The sequence below is a fragment of the Perca fluviatilis genome, chromosome 12, assembly GCF_010015445.1.
Source record: "Perca fluviatilis chromosome 12, GENO_Pfluv_1.0, whole genome shotgun sequence".
Lineage (NCBI taxonomy): Eukaryota > Metazoa > Chordata > Actinopteri > Perciformes > Percidae > Perca > Perca fluviatilis.
In genome coordinates, this window is record NC_053123.1 from 13,459,782 (window position 1) to 13,481,615 (window position 21,834).

Consider the following 21,834-nt stretch of genomic DNA (forward strand, 5'->3'; position numbering starts at 1 on the left):
TGAAAATTGTACGGAGGGGGGGCTTAGTGGGTTAATTATCACGGGGATGCAGAGTTAGAGTCCAGTAGGGTGACGGCCGCAGGAAAGAAGCTTCCTCTGAACCTGCTGGTAGAGGTGCGGAGAGACCTGAGTGGGGTGAGAACAGTCTTTGATGATGCTGCGCGCCTTCTTACACAAGCATCGCTTGCTCTGGATGGTCTCGATGGAGGGGAGTGAGGAACCGGTGATGCGTTGGGCAGTTTTCACCACCCTCTGCAGTGCTTTCCGGTCATGGGTAGAGCAGTTGCCATATCAAACTGTGACACAGTTGGTGAGGATGCTCTCGATGGTGCAGCGGTAGAAGTTCACCAGGATCTGAGGAGACAGGTGGACCTTCTTGAGTCTCCTCAGAAAGAAGAGACGCTGGTGAGCCTTCTTGATCAGGGTGGAGCTGTTGAGGGTCCAAGAAAGGTCCTCAGATATGTTGAACACCCAGAAACTTGAAGCTGGTGACACGCTCCACCTCAGTCCTGTTGATGAGGATGGGGGTGTGTGTGCCAGCTTTAGACTTCCTGAAGTCCACAATGAGCTCTTTGGTCTTCTTGGTGTTGAGAGCCCGTTTATTGGTAGTGCACCACGAGGATAGGTGCTGGACTTCCTCCCTGTAGGCCGTCTCATCGTTGTTACTGATGAGACCAATCACCGTAGTGTCGTCTGCAAACTTTACAATGGTGTTTGAGCCTTGTACAGGTGTGCAGTCGTAGGTGAAGAGGGAGCAAAGGAGAGGGCTCAGCACACATCCCTGTGGTACGCCGGTGTTCAGGGTGATGGTTGAGGAGGTGTGATTATCTAACCTAACAGACTGAGGTCTGTTGGTTAGGAAGTCCAGAATCCAGTTACAGAGGGAGGTATTGATGCCCAGTTCACTGACTTTGGTGATCAGTTTGGAGGGGATGACGGTGTTGAATGCTGAACTAAAGTCAATGAACAGCATTCTCACATAGGTTATGCTATTGTCAAGGTGGGACAGGGCAGAGTGAAGTGCCGTAGAGATGGCATCCTCTGTGCTCCTGTTCTGACGGTAGATGAATTGGAAGGGGTCCAGTGAAAGTCTTGAGATGGTCCAGCTTCTCGAAGAACTTCATTATGATGGGGGTGAGTGCAACTGGACGGAAGTCGTTAAGGCTTGTTTCAGTGGAGTGTTTTGGCACCAGCACGATGGAGGTGGTTTTAAAGCATGTGGGGCCAGCTGCCTGGGCTAGTGACAGATTGAATATGTCAGTCCAAACCTCAGTCAGCTGCACAGCACAGGCCCTGAGTAGGCGTCCGAGGATACCATCAAGACCAGCATCCTTGCGTGCATTAATCCTGCTCAGTGCCACACACATGTCAGTGGTGGAGAGTGTGAGTGGCTGGTGATCTGCAGAGACATTTAAAGATACAAGCATTACAGTGGGTTAAATCTAAACCAAAATATGCTATTAAATGTGTTTGAATGGATCTTTAAACATCATTCAGCACTGAAATGAATGTGAACCACTCGTGTCTCTCTTCTGTTAAAAAACCACAGCCAGCATCCTGTTGTCACAGAGCTACATCACTTGTTAAAAAATGATTTTTGATTGAGTATGAGGAAAAGCATCTAATCATCTAATAACTGGTATACCAGAAGGAATAAGAAGGGATTTCAATTGTTTGTTTGAAGTGTCAGTAAGGTCATGTTATTTGGGTGAATTGTTTGCATCACATGGTTTAAAAGTCACCGGTCTTACAGCTCAACAGCAAAGCTGTGAAAACCACTTTCTCTCACAGTTTTTTTTTTTATCAGATCAGCATCCTGCCAACAGGCACAAGATTATCTGTAAAAACAATTGCGTCTTGTTTCCTCTAGATGACTCGATCAGTACTTAGCAGTTACTGAGCATCAGATGGTTCTCAGCAGTGGAGCTGTTGGTCTGCTTCTTACTTAAGGAGAACCCTCTGGATGGGTTGGCTGAAGAATGTAACCATGCACATTGTAAAACTTTAATGTAAACATTATAGTTGAAGGGTGATGGCTTGAAATGCTCATAGTGTTAATATGTAAAGAAAAAAAACTTTTGGGCCAGCTCTGAACAACATACACTTGTTGACACACAGATATTAGGGATTTTTGTCATGTAGCTATAGGATACTATAACAGTGAAGCAAACTTTCTGCTGTGTTGGTGTGAGTAATTGAAAGCACTTATTGTACTTTCACAAGCCATTTTTCTTGTAACTGTGTCACTTTCTATTGTAGAATTGTCAATATTCTCCATTATGTGTAACAGACCATACTGAAGGGCTAAGGTGTGGGTGTTGTGCCTCTGTTGTTACTCGTGCTAATCACTGGGAGGGGTTTAAAAGGTTACACGATTTACACAATTGATTGATATATATTCGCCTGGAAAGCCTTAAGAAAAAAATCTCCAGCACTGACCTTTGCTCTGTAGCCTAATTAATAATTGTTGTAGCCTGTTAAGAAACAGCAGATTTTTGGTCCAGTAGTCCCTGTTCACTGCTAGATTTTCCCAGTCGCCGGACATGATGTTAAACTTTTTCAGGCTGGTCTTAATATTGTCCTTAAAGTGTTTCTTTGGCCCACCAGGGGCTCGCTGTCCTTTTAGCTGGGAGTAGAGGATCTGCTTTGGGAGACGGTTGTTGGGCATGCGGATGACATGTCCTGTCCATCAAAGTTGGTACTGCATTATGATGGTAGTGATGCTGGGCATATTCGTTTCCTCCAGAATGCTGGAGTTTGTACGTCTGTCTTCCAGTTGATCCTCAAGATTTTTCTTAAGGCTCTTTGATGGAATAGTTCCAGGGCTCTTAGGTGTCTGCTGTAGGTGGTCCAGGATTCAGCACCATACAGCAGAGTTGGGAGAATCACAGCTCTATAGACCAGGAGCTTGGTTTGAGCCCTCAGGTCTCGGTCATCAAAGACTCTTGTCCTGAGTTTGGCATAGGCTCCGCTGACACAGCTCAGGCGATGGTTAACCTCAGAGTCTATATTGGCTTTGGAAGAAAGAATGCTGCCAAGGTAGGGGAAGTGTTCCAAGCTTTCCAGAGTGGTGTTATCCACTTTGATGATGGGCTGGAGTGATGGCTGGTTGGGTTGTGGTTGATACAAAACCTGCATTTTCTTGATGTTCAAGGCCAAACCCAGGGCTCTGTATGCCTTGGCAAAGGCATTTAGAATGCCCTGGAGGTCTTCAGGGGAGCGTGCTACAATGGCGTTATCATTGGCATATTGCAGCTCCATAATGGTGGTATTTCTGACTTTGCTCCTGGCTTTGAACCTGATAAGGTTGAATAGCCTGCCGTCAGTCCTGTAAAGGATTGGAATCCCCTGTGGCAACTCTTGACCAGTAAGGTGAAGTATGGCTGCAATGAAGATGGCAAATAGGGTGGGAGCAATGATGACCCCAGTTTCTACAATAAAGGGCTCAGATTCAAAGCCACTGTTGAGCACTGTGGCTGATGTCGTCATGCAGTAGCCTCAGTACACGGATGTAATTGTCATGACATCCATACTTTGACAGTATGCTCCACAGTGCCTGACGATCCACGGAGTCAAAGGCCTTTGTCAAGTCTATAAAGGCCATGTACGGAGGCAGTCCTTGTTCCCGACACTTTTCTTGTAGTTGGCGAACAGAAAAGATCATGTCAGTTGTTCCCCTAGATGGGCGGAAGCCGCACTGTGATTCAGGGAGTACCTCCTCAGATAGTGGTAGCAGGCGGTTGGCGAGGACACGAGCGGGGATTTTGCCTGTTGTTGACAAGAGCGAGATGCCCCTGTAGTTTCCACACTCAGCCTTGTCCCCTTTCTTAAATAAGGTTAACAATTTGGGCATCCCGGAGCTCTGAGGGGAGCTCTTCCCTTTCCCAGACTTTGACGAGTAGATTGTGAATGTGGTGCCAGAGCCTTGGTCCTCCTTCCTTTAAGATCTCCGCGGGGATCCCATCAGGACCAGCGGCCTTGTTGTTCCTGAGATTCCTGATGGCATTGTGAACCTCTGTTAGGGTAGGAGGTTCCCCCACGTATTCTTGGATGGGACTCTGTGGGATATGGTCGGCGATGTCCGATTCGGCTAAGCTGTCACGGTTCAAAAGTTCCTGAAAGTGCTCCTTCCAACGTGCGTTGATGGAGTCATTGTCTTTTAGAAGAGTCTGTCCATCTTTTGAGCGCAGGGGATTTAAGCCGCGATGGCTAGGGCCATAGACAGCCTTAGTGGCAGTGAAAAAACCTCTGGTGTCACCTGAATCTGCCAGTCTCTGGAGTTTTAGAGACTTTTCTGTCCACAAGTTGTTCTTGAGCTCCCTCATCAATCTCTGAACGTCAGCCTTGGCTCTGGAGTGTGCTGCCCTTTTGGCCTCATGTTATATCATTTTGCCACACTCTGAAGGCTTTTCATTTTCTAGAGATAAGTTGTTCTATCTCTGTGTCATTTTCATCAAACCAGTCCTGATGTTTCCTGGACTGATACCCAAGGGTGGATTCACATGAGTCATAGATGGTGGATTTGAGAAGGCCCCACTGCTCTTCGATGTCATCAGGATATTCTTGCTGAAGATTACCCCGAGAGAGTCCTGAAGTAACTGCTGGGTGGCAGTTTCATTCAGGCTGTCTAGGTTCAGGTTTTTTGATAAAAAAAAAAGGGCAAACAAACTGCAATGGCAAGGTTTTTATATAGAAATATAAAAACACACACATGAATGATAAAATAAACTATTGACATAGTGGACCACAGATGCAAATCAGTTGTATAGCTAACACTGGTACAGGGTAGAGTGTCACACAAACGTCTTGAAAATAGATAACTCACCAAAGTCGCTCTCTGTAATAACGTGTGCGTAATCCAACTCGAAAGATGTTTTCTGCGAGGGCGCACGTGTTACGCACAGGTTATAAAGGTTCTATACACGGTTATACCAGGGCACAACCTAACTTGATGGCACATTATCATATATCGGCTTATCGGCTTAAGAGGTAGGAGGGTCTCGAACCATGAAATTGTTACTGGCTGAGACAACTGTTGATCGAAACGAGTGTGGTCCAAATTGAATGCAGAGATATCTTTTGCTTCTCAGATGTCTCTGTCCTCCGGGAACCTATTGGCTCATGAGAGGTGTTGTTTGATTCGTAAGACTTTGCAGAACAAATATAACACCCAAATGTAGCGTTCCAAGTCTCGCATGAGAAGTGAGAGTCGAAAAGATGTCCAGTAGTGAACTATTGTTTACCGTTTTTATGTTGTAATTCGGTCAGAAACTTCTTTATTGTGAGACGAACAGCTAGTTTTGGATAAACTGGCTTGGATATTACATTTGCTTGGACTCTTGGGGATTTATGAAAACAATTTTTTTTGGGACAATTTCACCAAAGTGGATAAAGGGAAGAATGTGCAGGTATGTAAGCACACTTGAATCGGCGCTGTCCTTTTCAGTGTTATAACAATTAGATTACCATTTTCGAACTGCTATAAATTATTTTATGCTTTGTATGTGGGCTTAATGGAATCCCGAGAGTCTAAGCTTTAAACCGATGTGCTGCATGGCCGTATATTTTGAAGATTTAATGCTTCAAAGTTATAATGAAGTTTATGCAGCGTCTATTTTGAGCGGAAGTGTGCCGTCCACCGCACAATGATCCCTGCGAACACCCTGCTACCTAAATTCAAATACTTGCCTGTATGCAGTTAAAGTTTAGAGTTGTGTAACCAGAAGGGAAAATCTTTAAAAATGACTGTCCTTAACCATTTTAAATGAACTAATTTCTTAAGTTATTGCACCAGGACTTTCTGTCGACATTATATTTGCATAATAGCCATCCCTGTTAGGAATCACCAGAGGCCTCACGATACGATATCATCACGATACTTATGTCACGATACAACATTATTGCGATTTTAAAGATATTGCAATATTCTGCATTATTGCAATTTATTACCTTTTTTCCCCAACTTCATATTTTTCCCAATTTCAAATGATGTCCCCAAAAGAAAACTTTGTCAACATCTGTTTTATCTAAAAAGATACAATTCTCTGTTTGTTAATCTCACTTCAATTTTATTGTTGCAAAATGGGATTGTCAATCAGACAAACTGACCAACACATATAGAACAAAAGATCAATACTTGGCATCTGTGTATCGATACAGTATTGCCACGGAAAATATTGCGATACTATGCTGTATCGATTTTTTCCCCCACCCCTAATCCCTGTATCATAAACTGTATTCTACTAGAACCCTTTTTTTGTCAACGAGTAGGATCAGCATTCAAATTGTTTTGTAGCTGCTACCTTTTTGTGCCTCTTCAAGCCCATTCCCACCAGTAAAACAGCCTAATGTTATAAATTATTTAAAAAAAAAAAGTTTTACAGTCATGGCTCGGAGAATCAAAAGTATGGCTTTGAAATGTACTAGGGTTTTAATAATAGGACATGTCATACTGAAGAGTTAGTGTGTCATTATTTTGACTTTGTAGTTCTTTCTAGCTCTCTCACTGTACTCTCTAACTTGACCTGCGATTTTGATTTCTACTTTTATAATTTTTTTATTGGCAATTATGCGTTGCCATATCATCCAGTGCAGAGGAATTAGCAGTGAAGCGTTGTGTTGTTTGATTTGTCTCGCAACTTTCAGTCTCTGAAGCATCAGCAATAAATAATAATAAAAGTATTATTTTAAAGGCAGGACTTCCGACAACACCTGAAGGCAGCGCAGCAAACGCAGCCCCTGGGTTGAATAACAGGGCAGCGCAACCAGCCCAGTGTTTTGTGTGAGTGTGAGAGTGTTTTGTGTGTGTGTGTGTGTGTGTGTGTGTGTGTGTGTGTGTGTGTGTGTGTGTGTGTGTGTGTGTGTGTGTGTGTGTGTGTGTGTGTGTGTGTGTGTGTGTGTGTGTGTGTGTGTGCAGGAGGAGGAGGAGCCCGGGCTCCTCCGCTGTGATAACAGGCTGCTGCCTCGGCTCTGTTATCTTCCGTTCCCCGCCGTCCGAGCAGCGGATCTCCTCCGGACCTGCACCGGGATTTATTGAATTCTTATGAAAGTTCACTGATAGCAGAAGCGCTCCTCCCATGGTGTCCCCGGGAGACTCCCCGGCCTCTACTCGACTTTACGGAAACTATCGGCGACCGTTTGGGGGTCTTGGAAATCATGGAAACGTGGTTTTTGCATCACGTCCTCGGGGTGTCTCTGTCGGTCCTGCTCCTGGGTCTACCGGGGCCCCTAGGGGCAGGGACCCCCAGTAACAACAGCACGGATCCGGTAACGGCAGGATTTTATTATTCAACCGCCACAGACGAACTCACTAACATGGAAAACAATGCAACTTCAACTTCATACTCCAGCGAGAGTTTATCAGCATCACAGAGGAACATCCTGCTCACACACACTGCTGAATCACACACTGCTGCTGCTGGAAACTTCGGTAAGATCACTGTTACGAAGGCCTGCAATGACAAGTGTAACTGTTCAGACACAAAAGTTAGTTCGGTTTGCTGAGTTTATCCCAATTATTCCGTATGAGCATTTCTTTCCCCTGCAAAGTAAGGCTCTGTAAATGTCTACTTTTCATTTCAAAATAAGCGTTAGCTGCAGAATACAATAGAAATACAACAGCAAAGCTGATTTATTATTCCAACAGGATTGCTATAATCTCTTAATTCCAACTTTCTTTATCGAAAGTGAAGATTTCCTGTTGCATCCTGTGTGAAGAGACCTAGCTACACATTGTCATGAAACAAGTGCATTGCTCTTTTTGTTTAGTTTGCTTCAGTATAGAGCTGTAACTACTTATTTTCATTAAAAAAATCCATTCCATTGATGATTCATCGCTTGCACTATAAATTGTCAGAAATAGTGAGAAATGCCCATCACAAGTTCCTCAAGCCCAAGTTGACATATTCGAACTGCTTTATTTGACCAACCAACAGTTCAAAACCCCTGAAGTAGGGCTGCAACTAACAATTATTTTCATAGTCGATTCATCTGTTGATTTTTTTCTCAATTAATCGATCGGTCTCTAAAATGTCAGAAAATGGTGAAAAATGTGGATCAGTGTTTCCCAAAAGCCCAAGATGACGTCCTCAAATGTCTTCTTTTGTCCATAACTCAAAGATATTCAGTTTACTGTCACAGAGGAGAGAAGAAACTCGAAAATATTCTCATTTAAGAATGCAATTTTTTTACTTTTGTCTTAAAAAATTACTCAAACCGACTAATCGATTATCAAAATAGTTAGGCGATTAATTGAGAGTTAACAACTAATCGATTAATCTTTCAAGCTCTACCCTGAAGTACGCAGGTTAGTATTGTAGAAGATTGAGGAAAAACTAAATAATTACATTTGAGAAGCTGGAACCAGTACATTTTCTGGGATTTTTGCTTTAAAAATTGGCTGTAACGATCAATCAATGACTGCAAATTAATTTTCTGTCGCTATTCAATTCCTCGAATAATTGTTTCATTTCTACTTGAGCATAAAACGTGGCTCATACTGTATGCTCAGATCTGTGGGTCAGATATAGAGGAGGATAAACCCACCATTACAACGTTCACTTTGTTTTTTGGAATAGAAATATTCCCACCACTTTAAACCGACAGACCTTTCCAATGACCGACAGAAGAAATGTGGTTGACCATTTATCAAGTTAGACCCATTCACTTAGTTTGATAACAACTCAGAGACCCTCCCATGAATGTATCACTCCTATCATGATCTAAATATCAAATCTGATCAGCAGCCTAACTTCTTTTGAGGTTCCCTGTTAGCAATTGAAGCTGAGGTGTTGCCACAAAAAAGTCTTGACATTTGTTCAGCAGCTCACACCGGTGTTGATAAGGTGTATGGGCCGCTGTATCCATTGGTCAAGAGCATCTTGTCACGTGCATCATGTGGCAGTAGAGTTCAGAAGAGACCCCAGCCTGTAGATCCAGGAAAGCATGCCTCAAAACATTCCTACACCATTCTGGTGTGGGCTTAAAGTAAATTAAAAGAAAACAGTACAAGAATCAAGGGCTTTAATTGATAAATATATATATATTTTTTTTTTTATAGGGATTTAGTTCAAATCCCTCAAATAGAGGGTTTAGGTACAGTCCTAAAACTACTTTTGAACCTAAACTCCTGCCAGAGGGAAGAAAGATTTAGGTAACACTTTATAATAACCATCACTAATAAATGGTAAATTGATAGTTAATTCATCTTTAGTTAGATATTTGTGATCATTTAAAAAAAAATAAAAAAATTATAAAATTTTATTATTATAAAATTAAATTTTTTTTTAGTGTCATACAATAATACGTTTATAACTTCAGATAGATAGGTAATACTTTGTCAGTGGTTAATAATTGTTTTGTAAACTGTCTATAAACATTATTTGAATGGCTATTATAAAGTTTCAACTAATCCTTATAATAATAAGGTAATGATTAATAAATGGTTTATAAAGCATCTAGTAACAATCATTTGGCCCCATTAGATCTTTATTTGGCGATCTATAAAAGAGATGATTATTTTATTATTTGAGCACTGATAATAGCTATCTAAATAGTGTTTATAGATGCTTTACAAAGTCTTTATTGACCATTAACAAGGTATTATGTTCATCAGATGCAACTTTACAATAGACATCTAAATTATGTTTACTGACGGGTTACAAACGATTTCTTAATCATTTACAAAAAGTTAATATAATATATATGTGAACAACAATAAACTTTTAAAATAACATTAAAGCATAACTAATAATTAGTAAACATGATTAATTATCAATGTGTTGTTATTTAACAGTAAAATATCTATTAAATAAGTTTAATTAACTATCAATTTACCATTTATTAGCGATGGTTATTATAAAGTATTACAGATTTAAGCTCTTAGGGTACAAATGAAGACGTTTCAGAAAATGTATTAGCAAGTATAATATATCACCACTGGCAAGTATAATACCAAGAAAGGTACCATAAAACTTCCAATAATGGCTGGGGCCTGTACTTCGTGAACAGAAAGCACTGGACCTTTATTACAGACAGACAGGTCATGAATTTGGGCGATCCACCTGCTCTGTGTAAAAGCCATGGATTTGCTATTTTGCTGTTCAAATCTACACAACTGCCTCTTTATGTACAGTATAACTTTAATATAGTTCCAATGCAACTGCACTCCTCTTATTAGCAACATAATATTACCATTATTACTACTGTGCTATTACTAATGCTACAGTTTGTCATCTAGTCACAATACAGTATTCCATATAGACCTACTTATAACATAAACTACTTATACATAAGTACAGCAGTTTTGCAATGCATTTTCAATGGTAGTTGTCTCCATGACAACAAGATAAACATAAATTAAGTTGACTTGACTTGATATAAAAGTCTGCATTGCACATGTCTCTCTCTGATGCTTTAGTTTATTCATTTTAGTGATATTCTAAATAATGTGTCGTTGTATACTACTCGAAGGAGACTGTGTCACTGGCTTCTGCATTTAAACCCAAAGTGAACCTGAAGTATATACTGCATTTAAACAGTGACAATCTGAGACAGACTGTTGTAGAAATCTGGGCACAGGCATTACTTCTTACAAGTTTAACAGCGATGTTCAAGATCTGTTTGTCCGGTGAGATTTTTTTACATGCTTGATTCATTCAGACTGGGGAGCTGCCCAGTACTGCAATTCACGGAAAACAATGTGAGGGTCAAATGCTTTGCTCAAAGGCAAAGAGTAGTTGCTGCTAAAGAATGACAAAGTGGAAATGATTCTCTTTCCTCACCCTGATTTCATCCAGAGTCATCTTTTCTGTCCTAAGACCAGGTATTTCGGGTACAGTCATCTGGTGACAAACAGCTCAATACTTGGCCACTGAATATAGCAAAGGTCCACAGCAATACATTACCTATTTGATCTGTTGGCAATACAATATCAACCAATATATTCACTGCTGCGTCATACCAGCGTCCATCCTCATTAATATGCTAACCGTGCTGCTTTTGCCTAAATGAATATGCAAGCCACAGAGCTTCTGGTGTATAACAGATGTGAAAAGACGACACTGACAGCCGTGTTAACAGTTGAGAGCTAAGAGATAAACAGCAGAGAATCTGGGAGTGTCCCTCACTTGTTGCCAACACCACGTTCCAGTCTGAGTTTTGTTGCCCGGGCTGGATCCACAGAGAGAAAAATGAAATAATGAGAGAGACATGCAGAGGAAGTGAAAGAGAAAAATAGAGTCCAGTGGCCCAGTTCTCCTCACAGACTCCGAGTGGACGGGCTGTTCTGCAGTTGAACTCTCCCCTCCATTGGTTTTGTACTGGATGGTGGCTGCTGGTGGCAGAGTGCTGTTGTTCCAGTCAGACTGCTAGAGACTTGCAATATAACAGGCTGTCAGACAGCATCAGTGACAAGGTCAGAGAAAGACCTCAAACACACACAGATTTGGTGATAATTATCTGTGCGTTCATCACTGTAAATTACACATATAGTCATATGATCCATTGTTTACATAAATGAGTGCAGCTTTAAAATATACATAACTAGTGAGCATCCCATGAGCTTAAAGGGATACTTCACCGATTAGCATTAAGCTTTGTATCAGTAGAAACCCGGTAGTATTTTCGAATGACCGTGCTTCCCTCCCTCATGTCCCCCTAAGACGAGAGATAGCTGTATTGTGTGTCTGGAAAAAACCCTCTGATGATGCAAAAATCGTCATTTTGCATCATCAGAGGCTTTTTCAGCCAGAGGCTAGAGACTACAGCCCCAAAAAAAATAATAATAAAAAAGCCTCAGATGATGCAAAATGACGATTTTTGCATCATCAGAGGGTTTTTTTCCAGACACACAATACAGTTATCTCTCGTCTTAGGGGGACATGAGGGAGGAAAGCACGGTCATTCGAAAATACTACAGGTTTTCTACTGAACAAGCTTTCAATGCATGAAATCCACTTTAGCATGGAATAGATATGTTTTACTATATATTTTTAAAGCTGCACTCATTTATTGTAAACTATCGGCTATTATTTACACCAATAATTATCACCAAACTCTGCAGTTCCCCTCAGCTCTGTGGTGCATTTTAGCATCTTTCTGCTCATTGTTTTGTTTTGGTTTTACGGCCTGCAGCCCCAATTCAGTCTCACCGCTTTCCAGCCACATCAGGCAGCTGTTGTCAGCTCTGATAAACCCACCGTACACTTCTTGCACAGCATCAAACCACCGTGAATATGTGACATATGTCAATGTCAAATGAATGCTAATACCTTGTGTCTGCTGGAGGTTTAAAAAGGCAACTGTATGCTAACATGTTATAGGCCTAATTGTCTAATACGTACACCATGTAAGTGCAACATCTCTATGTTGATTCCAGCTGGAGACCTTTGTTTGCTTGTCATCCTTGCTCTCTATGCATGGTTTGGGCTATCTCCACTGTTACTGTCAGAAGGAAAATGTAAAAAAAAACAACAATCTAAACAACAATCTCTTTTATCAACAGCAACCTTCTTTTCTGACACTTTACTATAATGTTGAATGGTGTTTATGACTTAACAACAAAGCTAAAAAAATATATAATAATCCACAGACAATGAACATTAAAACACGCCCAGATCTATGGTTGGTGACAGTTTTCTGCCAGAGCCTTGTGCTCACTCAGCTTTAGGAAGGAAATAGCTGATTCCCAGCGGAGACAGTTACCGCCATATTTAGGTCCTCACGCCTTTGTTAAAGCAGACAAGCCTGGCTGCCAATTGTTCTCCACCCAAAAATCATTGCCTCTGCAGCAAGTAACAGTACTTCTGTCAGCATCTTCCCCCTTTCTGCAGTCAGTACAGGCCAGATACAGCCTGGTGAGCACCCTCTGGTGGCCACTGCTGGAAGTGAGCTACATACGTAAACACAAATGTGTTTGCCTTTTGCATGAAAGCAGTCGATCAGAAAAAAAGCTATGATACTGTGAAACAGAAATAAAGAGCCCTCCGAATGTTTTCAGTGTCTTGTAAACTTAATATTTTCTCTTTTTTATTTTTCCACAGACACTGATCAGACGCAAACATTCACAGAAACAAGCATCGGGTCACTAGAAGCCATAAGTTTGTCTACTGAGCCACTCACTCCCACCCTTGTTATAGCCACCACTGAGGCCAGCATCAGCACAGGCAGCAGCAGCACTGGTATCAGCACTGGTAGCAGCACCGGTAGCAGCAGCACTGGTAGCAGTACCGGTAGCAGCAGCACTGGTAGCAGCTCCGGCAGCAGTACCGGTAGCAGCAGAACTGGTAGCAGCACCGGCAGCAGTACCGGTAGAAGCAGCACTGGTAGCAGCACCGGTAGCAGTACCAGTAACAGCAGAACTGGTAGCAGCACCGGCAGCAGTACCGGTAGCAGCAGCACTGGTAGCAGCAGCACTGGTAGCAGCACCGGCAGCAGTACCGGTAGCAGCAGCACTGGTAGCAGTACCGGTAGCAGCAGCATTGGTAGCAGCAGCACTGGTAGCAGCACCGGCAGCAGTACCGGTAGCAGCAGCACTGGTAGCAGCAGCACTGGTAGCAGCACCGGCAGCAGTACCGGTAGCAGCAGCACTAGTAGCAGCAGCGCTGGTAGCAGCACCGGCAGCAGTACCGGTAGCAGCAGCACTGGTAGCAGCAGCAGGGCCTGGAAGGACTTTACTAACACAAACCAGATGCCAGACGCCTTCCCTGCTGTGTCCTCCGAGGCTAGTTCCTGGATGTTGTCCAGACTGCCCCAGGACAGCCCGGACACCACCCTCCGACTAGGAGATGCCTCAGACTCAATGTCCCACACAGCCGTCCACACCGACAGCACCTACACTTCTACCGCCATCAGCCGAGCTGGGGAGAGGACCCTGCTGTCTGTCACCTCCTCTTCCAGTAACAGCACCTCCTCTGCCTTTACAGAGGACTCCAACTCCCATCAGCCCCCCTCCACTTGGGGTATTTCTGCACGGGCTACCGAGACTGAGGACTACACCCACAGTGCGCCGGCCACCAGGACTGACAGCAGAGACACAACAGACCAGCACATGACGCACTCCTTCAAGGGGATATTTCCAGAGACAAGTTTAACTGGACAACCTAATGCCACCCATCATCAATACACCTCAACATCAGAGGAGACCTCTGACTCGACACCACCTCTCAGAGTAACCGAGCCCAGCACTGACCAATCGGAAGTGTCCGTTTCCTCCACACCTTCTGTAACCTCACCTGCAGAAGGTCCTACAAACATCTCAGGGACAGAGCAGGGGTCGGGCTTTAGTGTTACAACCTCCACTGAGTTCTCCACCGGAGCCCACAGCTCCAGCACCCAGAACCAGGAGGCCACTGTGGGGGTTTCATCCCAGACCAGTGACCAAAGCGTTGGCTTGGGTCTGACCACAGCACCCCCGACAGTCAGTAGTACATCAGAAGTGGACAACTCTCTAACAGACACTCCAGTGCTCGTTACTAAGTTCTTCCTCATCACCACACCTGTCACTGTTACAGAAAGGTACGTTTTATATATATATATATATATATATATATATATATATATTTTTTTTTATTAGAAAAGCATTATTTTAACAGACACATTCAGCTCTATAAGCTTTAAAGCACGTGTCATACTCAAGGCCCGCAGGCCAAATCTGGCACCTCGCAGATTTTGATCCGGCCCACATATCAGTTAAGGTTCCCAATAAATCTTAGCCCACCTAGTTTTTGTTGTTTTTTCAATGTTTTGCCACTTTTTCTGACGTTTTTTGGCGCCTATTCTGAAGTATTTTTTCAAAATAACTTTTTTGGGGTCTTTATGTCGACCAAACTGTTAGCGAGAAGGCTATATGAGACATGCAATAATACAGTAAAAGATTACTTTTTCGATGAAATAAAAGCATGTGAATAAACTAAACATGTCTGGCCCTGGATGTGATTCTTATTTTCCAGTGTGGCACTTAGTGAAATTGAATTTGACAACCTTGCTTTAAAGGAATGCAGATTGACAAACTTAAAATGATTGGCTTACATTAGCGCCCCCTGATGACACCTTAGCCTGCTCTGTGTCGAGTGATCAATAAAGTTGTCAGTCCTGGTGTTGTAAAGATGAAAGTTTTTCTTGTATGCTCTTTTCAATTCTTGTCAGAAGTCTGTAAGAGATTTGGTTGAAAGCTTTTCTCTTTAACAGATCACAGATAACGGAGGAAGACACTTTCAAAACCACTGCGCCCACCTCCACCACCACAACCACCACCACCACCACCACCACAGCAACCAGCCCTCCTTTACCAGCAACCTCATCCTCCAGGTTCAGTAGCACCGCTAGCATCTCTACTCCAGGGTCACCTACCGAGGCCACCGTCCCGTACACTACGCCCTCCACCACCCTGGCCTTGCTGACCTCTGCCGTGCACGCAACTCCCCGCGTGTCGCCCAGCCAAACCCAGGGACCCTCAACTGGGATGGATAACCCCACAAACGCCACCACCCTGCAGATAGAGACAAGCACGGACACCCCGGGAATCACCACGACTCACAGCGAGCACATCACCACCTCCTACACCCACAGAACCCCAACTAAGAGTACAGAGGCTCTGCAGACCACCGGGAAACAGACAGACAGAGGAACTACAGAGCTGGTTGGGACCACATCACCCACCAAGGCACCGCCAACACCACCAGGTCAGTGGTTTACACTCCATCATTTTAACTGACAATCCTTGACATGCAGTTTTCACAGCAAGAATGCGTTACTCTCTGTGGACCAAAAACCTTTAAAAAAAAGCGATTACATACATATTATATATTATTTACATATAGATATACAAATGTGCATTATGAACCATTCAAATTATGAGATTGATGAGACATAATGAATGTTTGTGTGAAACCACTGTACGATTACCTTGTTTTTAAAAACCTTTTTTAATGGTTCAGTTTCTTCTCTCCTCTCTAAACTCCAGGGAACCCTTGTGTGTCAAACCCTTGTATGAACGGAGGGATGTGTGTGAGCTATAAAGGGCATCAATTCACCTGCCACTGTCAGCAGGCATGGACAGGACTGACCTGCAACCAGGGTGAGCTACTCTCCTCTTCTTCCTGACAGATTGACGACAGCATGCATGCTACTTTTTTTTTTTTTTTGCAATGTACCCAAGCATGAAATCTCCAGAAAAGTATGAAATGAAATCCAAGTTTAAAATGTTCAGTTTTTTGAGAGCGTTCGCCCCATGTTGGCTGAGTCCTGCAGTGGCCCGGGTTCGAATCCGACCTGCGGCCCTTTGCTGCGTATCATCCCCCATCTCTCTCCCCCTTTCATGTCTATCCACTGTCACTATAATAAAGGGAAAAGCCACAAAAAAATAATCTTAAAAAAAATCTCTTACTATATTGTCCTGAGTGCTCTTTTAGAACGTATATAGTAATACTTGTATGTAATGGTGTGTGCAGATGTGGATGAGTGTGAGAGGGACCCATGCCCCGTTGGGTCCAGGTGTGTGAACACGCGAGGTTCCTTCAGCTGTGAATGTCCGCTGGGCTTCGACCTGGAGGACGGACGCACCTGCACCAGAGGTAAAACCTCTTTAATACATAACAGTGAAACAATAATCTATCACAGATTATGAAAATATGCAAACACAAAGTATATATGAATTCAAAGTTGTTTTCCCAAAGGCCTTCTTTTGATCACCGACAGTATTTTCCCCCTCCACAGCAAAGGCGTTTCTGGGAACTTTCAAAGTTAACAGATTTCCACATGACCCTGTTATCTTCAAGAGCGCCACCATGCATGAGATCCAGAGAGAGCTCATTCAGCTGGTGAGCGGCAGCACACATTATTGCATTGTCTCTGCAGATTTCTGAGCTCCATTCGGCTTATGTGTATTATATCTGCTACACGCTCTCTTCCTGTCTTTCACCTCAGCTCAATGCTTCCTTGTCAGTCCTCCGAGGTTACAGCCGCTCAACGCTAAGTAAGAAGTAAGTTTTTGCCATCACTAAACCATTCCATTTCTGTAATCTTTCAGTAATTTGTTGTTATATTTTCTAAATCACAAAAGGAAACATGGTTATAATTATATTCACCCCACCCTGGCCTTTACATTTCATAGGCCTTCATTAGAGCAGGGTCTTCAACGTTTTTAAGCCAAGGACCCCTTAGCTTAAAAAGAGACGGAGCAGAGACCCCCTACTATATATAATGTATAAAATTGAGTTGCATATTAAACTACAACCTACAATAAAGTGTAGGGCAGCCTATAGCCTTTAGATATACCTTTTATGATGCATGGAATACTAAGGTGTTAAAATAATAATTGTTGACATATTCATATATTTATACATCATATTTAAATGTTAAAATGTGGAACAGTAGCTGTATATGTTGATGGGTACCTTACCAGGCCAGTAAGCCTATCATCAATGTGTAAATTAAAAAAAGATTTATCTTTACAAATAATATTTTGGATTCATGTTAATGTATATATATATATGTATACATTATATATATATTTTTTTAAACTATCAAACAATAATTTGGTGTCCCCCCTGCAGCAACTCTGAGGACCCCCCGTTGAAGATCTCTGCATTAGAGTAAATCAGAACTAAGAAAGAAAACAGATGAATGATGCAACATGGACATTTTGTCAGTGTAGGCCTCTGTTTTGACCTGTTCTGATCTCTTTCCAACAGAGAAGAGGCTGAGGTTCGTATCTCAGCTGTCAACATGTTTTCCATTTCCACCGATGTGACGAGCGCAGAGGTCTACAACAGCATCCAGATGTCTCTCAGCAACTGCAGCTCCTCATTGGCCCACTGCCGGATGGTCCTGCAGCACCAGCTCACCTATCAAGGTGAATATAATAGCCAGTAATCCTAATGAACATCATCACGTTTATATTTGCTAAAAGTATTACATGTTTTAACTGGCATACTTTAATTGTGATTGAGGGCAGGCTACTAAAAGTAGCTGTGAATGTGTTTACATCCACTAGAGGGCAGAATTTAGCCGTAAACAGCTCCCACAGTTACATCATTACATCACTCAAAAACTTCATCATCCAGCTGCTATATTTCACAACCCTACACTACAGGGAATCCTACAATAACAGCACAGGACAACACCATAAAACACTACAAAAAGATGACTATGAGCTCACACACACAGTAGCAATTTTATGTAGGATGCTCGTTGTGAACCAGAACTATAATAAATTCTGACTTGCGTGGCCGGGTTAGCTCAGTGGTACATCAGGCGCACATATACTGAGAGGTTTATGCCTTGACGCAGAGGTCCAGGGTTTGAATCCGACCTGTGACGATTTCCTGCATGTCTTCCCTCTCTTTCTCCCCTTTCTCACCTGGCTGTCCTATCAAATAAAGGTGGAAAAGCCCAACAAAATTATCTTTAACAAAAATAAATAAATTCTGACTTGCTCTTGAGATGAAACCTAATAGTGAATTGAGGGAAACAAAGAAGCTTGTTCGGTGTTTTCTGACATCTTGGATTCATCTTGTCCAAATCATGTTCCTGTGTTGCTGTAGTCACGACTAATTGTGTCCACACTGTGTTCCAGTGGAAAGTCTGTGTGTGGCCCAGAAGACTCAGTGTGATACAGAGCGCTCCACCTGCACAGACAACAGTGGCACAGCCAACTGCCAGTGTCTTCAAGGATACTACAAACACAACCCTGACGACCTGTCCTGCTTAGGTGAGCTCAGTGTGTGCTACTTACTGTGAGGGCATGGGTTTTTCTGTATATATCAAAAAGGAAACCACAAATTAACCTGATTAAAATTGACCAAACATGATTCAAATGACCAAGTTAGTGTTTCCTTCCTGATAAAAACAAAATACTGAAGAAAAAGTAGATTCAAATTTTAAATTTCACATAAAATTCATTGAAATTAAGGATAAGGCATATCAGCAAACCAACATTGGCGTTGGACCTCCCTATAACAAACTGTGTAGTTGGACTTTTTATGAACAAAACATCTTGTTTCAGAATGCGGGGATGGCTACAAGCTGGAAAATGGCACCTGTGTTCCGTAAGTTCAACTCTTTTTCAATACATTTTTTCCTTAAAGTATTGATCCACATATACTGAACAATTTAAGTCCAGATTCTTACAGCAGATTCTATGTCTGCTTTTAAGGTGCATGTTTGGATTTGGAGGATTCAACTGTGGAAATTGTAAGTTGCCTTAAAAATCCCTGAACAGGCACCTATTCAGCTTCAATAGATACAATACTTTTTGTGAACTAAAGTTACAAATTTGATCTTGTGATCTTTACATAATATGTTTCTAACGTTAAGTATTTAATATGTTGTTATCTGACATTGCAGTTTACAAGCTGATTGCAGTCGTGGTGTCACCTGCAGGGGGCGCTCTGCTCCTCATCCTCATCATTGCTCTCATTGTCACCTGTTGCAAGTAAGACTGCTGTTATTGTTAGCACAAAAACCTGTCCTGGTTTGCAGAGCAACTATTTTATTGATGGTAGCACAGTAATCTGTCTTGCTATACAGTATTTTCAAGTTGATAATTAAAAAACAAGTGATCCTAGACCATAAAACAAGTGTAATTATCTGTTGGCTGAATATTTCAGTATTTTGAAGCATCAGTTTACCCAAATTACCCAAAAAATAACACATTTCTTCAATTTCAATGGTTTGGTGAAGTGACTAATATTGGTAATATGTGGTAAAGGTTTAACTTTTTTTTTAAATGTTTGATCTACAAGGAAAGACAAGAATGACATCAACAAGATCATCTTCAAGAGTGGAGACATGCAGATGTCCCCGTACGCAGACTTTGCCAAAAATAACCGCATATCCACGGAGTGGGGCAGGGAGACCATAGAGATGCAAGAGAACGGCAGCACCAAGAACCTGCTGCAGATGACTGACATTTACTACTCTGTAAGGAGACTTACAATACAACTTTCATTAGACCTCCCACTCCTTCATTTGTCTTCATTATTCAAGTTTAGGCTTGGTTTTGAGTGTTTGGATATGTCTTATAAATCACTTTATTAGAAGAAACTTTTAAATACATCTCATTGATTTTCTGTGTTTCTGTGCCCTTTCCTTCAGCCTGCGTTGCGTAACTCAGACCTGGAGAGAAACGGCCTGTACCCGTTCACAGGCCTGCCGGGTTCTCGCCACTCGTGCATCTACCCTGCCCAGTGGAACCCCTCTTTTATCAGTGACGATTCACGAAGGAGAGACTACTTCTGACTGCCCCACCTTGAACACACACAAACACACACACACACACACACACACACACACACGCACAACTTACTATCTCTTATAATGATGTGTTATAATGGTTTTCCGTCACAGTGAGAGTGGGAGCCCATTTGACCATCTGCATTCAGGGCTGCACACTAACTATGTAAATGCAGGTGTGTGTGTGTGTGTGTGTGTGTGTGTGTGTGTGTGTGTGTGTGTGTGTGTGTGTGTGTGTGTGTGTGTGTGTGTGTGTGTGTGTGTGTGCGTGCATGTGTGTGTGTCTGCATATTATTGAAGTGCACATTTTTTTTGCAAGTGAAATATATTTCTGAGAGTGTTATTGTGTGGCCATTTCAGTGTTTTTGCATGTTTTAGCTCATTTGCTTCGACTCACACATTACATTGCTGCCACTGTGTTGTTAAAGACTGTTTAATGTGTTTTTCGTGCCTTGCAGGCAGCCTCTGATTCTCATTTACTTACACTGTATGATAAAAAACTATTTCCAGACGCTTGAAATGTGCTTGAGGTAGGCCATGACAGTAAACAATCATATCTGCCTTGTTGCTGCCTTTTAATGCAGTGCAGTTTTGCTTGAAAAATCTGCACTGCATTAATGCACAATATTAAATAAAAGCAGATATAATATTCACTGTGCTCAAAGACAGGAATGTGAGTTCATGACCACCAGGAATGTGGGAAAACACAATCAGATTACATGTTTTTTTTAAACAGCAGTGATGTAAAGTGTATGTGATGTGTAGCAAATAGACACGTGCAAAACCATTGATATGGTCCTTTAAGTGCTGAAGTATGAATATGTACGTGCCACTGCTGTGATTTGAAAATAATTAGTTTCTTCTTAGATAATAGTCTGAGAATAAAGTATTGATGGAACAAGACAATAACAAAACCACTGAAGGATGTGCAAAGTTCGGTTTAATGCCAATAGAAACTGAGGAACGACTTTGAATTCTGATAACGACGTTTATTTATTCCCTCTTTGTCCAAGTCCTTGACATGTAGCATACTGGACACCTTACATACACACTGACAGACTGGAGATGGATAAACTTGTGGCTTGTGTGTGTGTGTGTGTGTGTGTGTGTGTGTGTGTGTGTGTGTGTGTGTGTGTGTGTGTGTGTGTGTGTGTGTGTGTGTGTGTGTGTGTGTGTGTGTGTGTGTGTGTGTGAGAGAGAGAAGCGAGCGAGCGATAGAGAGAGAGAGATTGTGTGTCTTAAGTATGTGTGTGTGTGATGTGTGTATACGTGTGTGAGGAGTAATTAACTGTACACCAGAAGGATCAAAACTGTCAGTGAGTGTTTGAATTTAAAGAGTGTAAAGATGTATCATAATTAGTTTGCTTTTTCTGACATGGAGTATTATTTTTATGTGTCTGTTTTACTTCTTTGTGTTTATATATGATTTGTTCATTCTGGCGTTTTAGTCAGACGTGCTTATTTAAATAAAGAAATTTGCACAGCAGTATTTCTCCGACTCCATTCTGATGCTGATTATTTTAAGGTTTTTCAAATCCTTGATCTTGAACTGTTTGAGTTTAAAATTGTTCAAACAAAATGACTGTAAAATGTATTTTAGTG

At 42.1% G+C, this 21,834-nt stretch overlaps 1 protein-coding gene across 2 annotated transcripts; it reads left to right on the forward strand.

Annotated features, from left to right (window-relative positions):
• Positions 1-6,968: 6,968 nt before the first annotated feature.
• Positions 6,969-21,718, forward strand: heg1 (heart development protein with EGF-like domains 1). 2 transcript variants are annotated; one of them, XM_039818152.1, is made up of 15 exons: positions 6,969-7,429; positions 13,041-14,514; positions 15,187-15,680; positions 15,962-16,075; positions 16,449-16,571; positions 16,714-16,817; positions 16,924-16,979; positions 17,553-17,591; positions 17,691-17,851; positions 18,575-18,709; positions 19,004-19,046; positions 19,154-19,191; positions 19,345-19,432; positions 19,743-19,920; positions 20,095-21,718. In XM_039818152.1, exons 1-15 carry the CDS (start codon positions 7,156-7,158, stop codon positions 20,236-20,238), a joined length of 3,465 nt encoding a protein of 1,154 aa, XP_039674086.1. In that variant the 5' UTR covers positions 6,969-7,155; the 3' UTR covers positions 20,239-21,718. The 2 variants fall into 2 exon arrangements, with proteins under 2 accessions (XP_039674086.1, XP_039674087.1); XM_039818153.1 differs by lacking the exon at positions 17,553-17,591.
• The last annotated feature ends 116 nt before the right edge of the window (positions 21,719-21,834 follow it).

What these genes read in the sequence shown, in the direction of transcription:
- heg1 (XM_039818152.1), top strand. Translation starts at nt 7,156, where the DNA reads ATGGAAACGTGGTTTTTGCATCACGTCCTCGGGGTGTCTCTGTCGGTC. An exon ending in GAAAATGGCACCTGTGTTCC is followed by an intron (nt 19,047 to 19,153) that starts GTAAGTTCAACT and finishes TCTGCTTTTAAG; the next exon opens with GTGCATGTTTGGATTTGGAG. An exon ending in AGGATTCAACTGTGGAAATT is followed by an intron (nt 19,192 to 19,344) that starts GTAAGTTGCCTT and finishes CTGACATTGCAG; the next exon opens with TTTACAAGCTGATTGCAGTC.